Raw genomic sequence first — 5,323 nt, 5'->3', positions numbered from 1 at the left:
AATCATTGCCCAATTCCCACTTTCAACACACATCATCAGATTGTCCAAAACAGCATTCTTCTAGACAGCTGTGGAATGTAGAAACCAGAGAAATAAGCCCACAAGTCCAGCACTCCCCACCAGTTCAATGCTTCTTGGCCTTTCCCCTGAACTCTGTTTCACAGGGAGCGGCTGCCCTGCTCTGTAAATCTTCACTCACACAGTGTTACTCTCAATATTTGAATAGAACTTGCTTTTGTCCTAGGGTTACCTCTCTAGATATTAGGATAGCTTCTTTGAGTTTCTACCATTTTATTTGGATTGTTTACTATCAGTCCTTACCCATGACCTATCAACTCTGACCCTCTCTAGATCAAGCGAAAATTCATCTCTAGGGTTGCTTGGTGGATGCTTGCAAATCAGGATCCTTTATCTGGCATGCCTAAAATACACACTTGCCCTTTATTTTTCTCTGAAACCCTCCTCTTTTCTTCCTGTGCTATCTTGCCACACTTAAGCTAATCTCCTCTCAGTGGCAATTCAGCTACTGGTGATATCTTGTTCAGTTCAGAGCCAATTCTCTAATCCGTGCTAACCAAGTACACCACAATGTAGCTCCCTACACTTCAGCTGCTAGTGAAACAGTATGGTGATTTCCATTGTCTAGGAATATGATAACCATGAAAAATACACAAACACCTCAAACAATTTCTTATGGAATGTGCTTTACTCTAAAATATTAGCCAAGAAGTGCAGTGTTGACCAAAACATAAGCACTCAACCCCAGAGTCAGGATGCCAGATAAAGGGTCACAAAATTAAGCCCTTAGATCACTGGGAAGTTTCTAATGCAGCCGAACCATGAACTGATGCTCTCAGTTACTAACGAAATCCCGCAATTTGTAGAAACAGCAAATCTTCTTTGCTTTAGCTTTCAGTTTGTGATGTGTGATAATAAGGAGGATAGAATGTCCTGGAGGGTAAGCAGCAGTAATGATCATGCAAGCAGCCTGGGCTCTCAGATTCTTCCTCATATAGGAAGGGAAATAGAGCAAGGCAGCGATTGAATATGGAATATAGAGCACGAGGAAACAGATCATCAGCCTCATGGCGCCCACGTGAGCCTCCGTCTGGGGATTCCAAAAGCTGCTCCTGTTTCTCTGCATCTTCTGTACATGTCTTCTCAGGGAATGTATTAGCAAAGAAGCAAAGGTCACATTGAGCAGAAACTGTAAAAGTGAGCTCAGGATCAAAGAAGCCGCTAACGTCAAGATGCCATCACTGACGTCAAATAATGTGTCATTTCTCCCAATTATGTGTTCAGGAAAACGTGATATCTGTGTGAGCACAAAATATAGGAGAGTGGTGAAGGCAGAAATCAGAAGGCAGGCCAGCAGCAGGCTGGTGGTCTTCATAGAGACAGTCCGTTTCAACAGAAGAAACACTGGATGTTGGAAATGAGTGATCTTCACGCAATACAAGCAGTTCAGAAAGGTCACTAGCCAGAGACTGTTGGAGTCCAGAAACTTCCAACACAAGAGAAAAAACGTGGAAAAGTAGACTGACCTTCCAGTGTTTGTAGCAATGTAGACAGTGTTCAGTAGAAACAACCCCAGGGTCAGGAATCTAGTGATGGCCAAGCTGAACAGGATCTTATCTGAAGAGGAGATTTTGTGACTTTTGACCCAAGTCTTAGAAATTATCACTATAATAAATAAATTTGCAACTATTCCTACAAAATTAAAAACAACTGAGGCGGCAAACACAAATGCATACAGTTCCCAGAGCATCTTTCCCCGTTAGCTGCCAATGAAAACAAACTGAAATAAGTAAGCAGGCTCAGGACGCAGCCTGGAAAGAGATCTCCTTTTTATTTTCCAGCGTGGCAAACACTCCATTTCTGCTCTAAGAGGCAGCTGCTTTTACTGAGATGCAAATCGTTCAAGGATTAAATTACTATTTCTTCACTCCTGGTATTATTTTCTTAGAAATGCCTAATTACAAACAAGCTTAATTGAATTGGGAATCTGTTCCTCCAAGAGCAGAAAAACTAGTGGGTGTCATGGCAGGCTCAAAGAACTTCAAACCCAAATCAGAGTGTTCTAGCCTGAGACTATTTCAGTTTCTTGGCAGCTTTACTTAATAGAAATCACAGAATAACAAGATGATTGTGGGAGGTGGAGGGGAAGGGGGACCTGCGAGGGGGAAAGAAGTCGGGATCTGGAGGAGATGTGAGAGAGGTACAGAGGGTCAAGAAGTCGAACAAAAATATGTAGCAGGGGGAGGGGGGATGAGGAACTGGGGATAGCCACTAGAGGGTCCCAGATACCAGGGAAACTAGAGGATCCGAGGGCCCAACAGAAATGACTTTAGACTAAATATGCAAAGAAGGGGGAGAGAGAACCTGTAGAGACCTCCTCCAGCAGATAGGCACAGCCCCGGGTCGAGGGATGGGGACACCCACCCATCTCAAAGTTTTTAACCCAGAAATGTTCCTATCTAAAAGAAGAACAGGGGAAAAAATTGGAACAGAGACTGAAGGGAAAAAATTGGAACAGAGACTGAAGGAAGGGCCAACCAGGGACTGCCCCACCTGAGGATCCTGTCTGCAGACACCAAACCCAACACTGTTGCCGTGATCAAGAGGTGCTTGCCGACAGGAACCTATTTCGGCGTGTCCTGAGGAAGTCTGGCCAGCAACTGACCAATGCAGATGTGGATGCTTGGAGCCAACCATCAGACTGAGCTCAGGGAACCTGGTGAAGGAGCTGGTAGAAGGACCGGAGGAGAGGAGGGGGATTGCAACCCCCTTAGAAGAACAACACAGGCTGGCCTGAGTACCCAGTTCTCCCAGAGTCTAGACCACCAACCAAGGAGTGTACCTAGAGGGATCCAGGTTCCAGATGCATATGTAGCAGAGGCTGGCCTTGCCTGACAGCAATGGGAGGAGAGCCCTTGGTCCAGGGGAGGCTTAATACCCCAATGTAGGGGGATGCTGGAGCAGTGGGGTGGTAGAGTGTGGGTGGGTGAGGGAGCACTTTCATGCAGGCAAAGGGTAGGGAGGAGGGTGGATTGGGATGGGGGGCTGGTGGAGGGGTAACCAGGAAGTGGGATATCATTTGAGATATAAATGAATGGAATGATTAATTTTAAAAATGTAATTAAAAAATAACAGCAGGACAAAAATTTACAAAAAAGAAATCACAGAATATCATGGGGCTCCTCAAGCCTCACTCTTTCCACCTCCCTACCCTCCATGGCCTATCTGAACCAGTCTGTGTATCCTGCAGTTTTTCCAACTGCACTCTGACCATGCCACTGCCACTCATATCCCATCACATATGAGATGGCTTCACTCAAGCTAACCCAGTAAGTTAGCAGAACAATCCCTTCCTTTGAGACATGTTTTCTTGAGTCATGATGAAGGGAGAACAGCAGAGAAAAGGATTTGTGTCATAATCTGTTTGGGGTTCACCTAATAAAAACGCCTGATCTTTCATGTTTCCTTTATAAATCTGGTTCTGTGCTTAGATCATTTGTGGTTACAATATTTCCCTTTAGGCATCAAAGTACTTGGATGTAAAATCCAGGGTAATTATTTAGTCATATTAGAAATCTAGATATTCTTATTGACTTGACAAAGGTATTCAATGACAATAAGTAAATCGATGTCTATTCTTCTCTTTAAATAATATTAATTAAACATCAATATATCTTATTTGGAAAAAAATCACAAAAATTCATCCAAAGACAAAAATGGAAAGTTAACAACTGAAATTCAAATCCACATCTGTAGGGAAAAAAATGCTTTTTCCATCATAAAATGTCAGATAAAACTAATACACAGACTGGTTCTGTTTAAACTAATGGTTATTAAAATACAGTTCCGTGTCTATATAGTGAGTGTTCTTACACTGGCATTTCCCAGAGACTGTTGCACCTGTCCAAATGATTCAATGGAGAGCTAAGAAGCTTTTCACCACCAAGCCAGGTAGGATCAGGAGGAAAGCAAGCAGCATCTCTTCTATTGATGGTATCGATTGATACACTGAAAGTTCAGAAAGACTCCATATCTAAACCAGGCTGAAGAGTTCCCCATCCTACAATCTTGGCTGTTTATGAAGCAAAGAACCTCTTAGATCCAGGCTTTGGATGACCACACTCACATGGGAGTATGGCTACAAATGTCTGCTTCAGCTTGTTGTTACCTAAAATAAGAATTAATGAATCACCCACAAGGTATGACATTGTAATTACTACTCCAATTATCCTGGCAATCTTGGTTTCTGGTAGAAAACGACTGGATGACAAAATTACAAAGGAAAGAAAGTAGAATAGGAAGAATAAGAGAAAGGAAAGGATGATCCTCATGGCTCTCCTGTGGGCCTCCGCACTCTGATCTCTGGAGCCAACACTGTATTTCTGCATCTGCTGTGTGTGCTTCCCCAGAGAGAGAAGGAGCAGAAAGTAGGCAATCAGGGAAACGATTAAGGAAGGGATCTTCCACAGATTCCCAAGAACATGCATCAGATTATATTCATGTCTCTTCAATCTGATATATTCAGTCATATTCTGTGTGTCTCTGCTTCCAGTGAGGGCAGAATAGATCTTAAATTCATTCATCAGAGACATGGTGCAGACACAGGATAAGACCAGTGCACCCCACAGCATCCCAACAACCACTCTAGAAGCTCTCCATTTGAGCCAGAGGAATGAGGGGTGGGAGAAAGTGGCTATTTTCAGGCAGTAGAAAACACTGAGACAGGAGATAAGCCAAATACTGAAGTGGTTTGTAAATGTCCAGAAAACATCAATAAGTTGCATCCTTATCCCTGAGTCGTGGGTGTGGTAAGAGAACACTATTATGAGGCTATCAGTAAAGATGATCCACAGCAGAAAGATCCTGAAGAGGGCCAAGCTGGTAATGATGAAGTCAGACAAAGAAATCTTCTTGCTCTTGAACCAATGGCTGCCATTGACTGACACAATGAAACCGTTCACCAGATTTCCAAGAATAAACTCGGTGACAGTCAGAACCAGAAATATCCCTTCAGTGAATCCCAACATATTAGAATTTAGGCCACCCTGATCCTTGTTCTGTTCATGAATCTCATCTCCTTGTTAATTTCAATTTTTTTTTCTGAGATCTACCTCCTCTTGTTACTTTACTGTACCCGTCTCTTCTGCATGGTTTAGTCTGTCTTACAGAACAGCTTTGTGAACCTGCTCTGGTTCACAGAAGGCATAGACTGTCACTTCTATGATCTTAAATTCAGCAGCTCTTTGTTGAGATGCAAATAATGCCCAGTGTCATGGACAAGGAAGATATTTGGGTCACAAAGAAT

The 5,323-nt window shown here is 43.0% G+C and overlaps 2 protein-coding genes across 2 annotated transcripts; both read right to left on the bottom strand.

Moving 5' to 3' along the window:
* Positions 1 to 853: 853 nt before the first annotated feature.
* Tas2r108 (taste receptor, type 2, member 108) lies at positions 854 to 1,768 on the bottom strand. The gene has a single exon (NM_001024686.1). It carries the CDS (start codon positions 1,766 to 1,768, stop codon positions 854 to 856), a length of 915 nt encoding a protein of 304 aa, NP_001019857.1.
* A 2,326-nt stretch (positions 1,769 to 4,094) lies between these two features.
* Positions 4,095 to 5,045, bottom strand: Tas2r137 (taste receptor, type 2, member 137). The gene has a single exon (NM_001025149.1). The coding sequence runs from the start codon at positions 5,043 to 5,045 to the stop codon at positions 4,095 to 4,097; it is 951 nt and encodes a 316-aa protein (NP_001020320.1).
* Between the last annotated feature and the right edge of the window lie 278 nt (positions 5,046 to 5,323).

This window comes from Rattus norvegicus, chromosome 4, assembly GCF_021556685.1.
Source record: "Rattus norvegicus strain SHRSP/BbbUtx chromosome 4, alternate assembly SHRSP_T2T, whole genome shotgun sequence".
Lineage (NCBI taxonomy): Eukaryota > Metazoa > Chordata > Mammalia > Rodentia > Muridae > Rattus > Rattus norvegicus.
The sequence above is the reverse complement of the archived record's forward strand: the minus strand, read 5'-3'. Positions and strand labels throughout refer to the sequence as shown.

Coding starts and splice junctions, on each gene's coding strand:
- Tas2r108 (NM_001024686.1), bottom strand. CDS start 1,768: ATGCTCTGGGAACTGTATGCATTTGTGTTTGCCGCCTCAGTTGTTTTT.
- Tas2r137 (NM_001025149.1), bottom strand. CDS start 5,045: ATGTTGGGATTCACTGAAGGGATATTTCTGGTTCTGACTGTCACCGAG.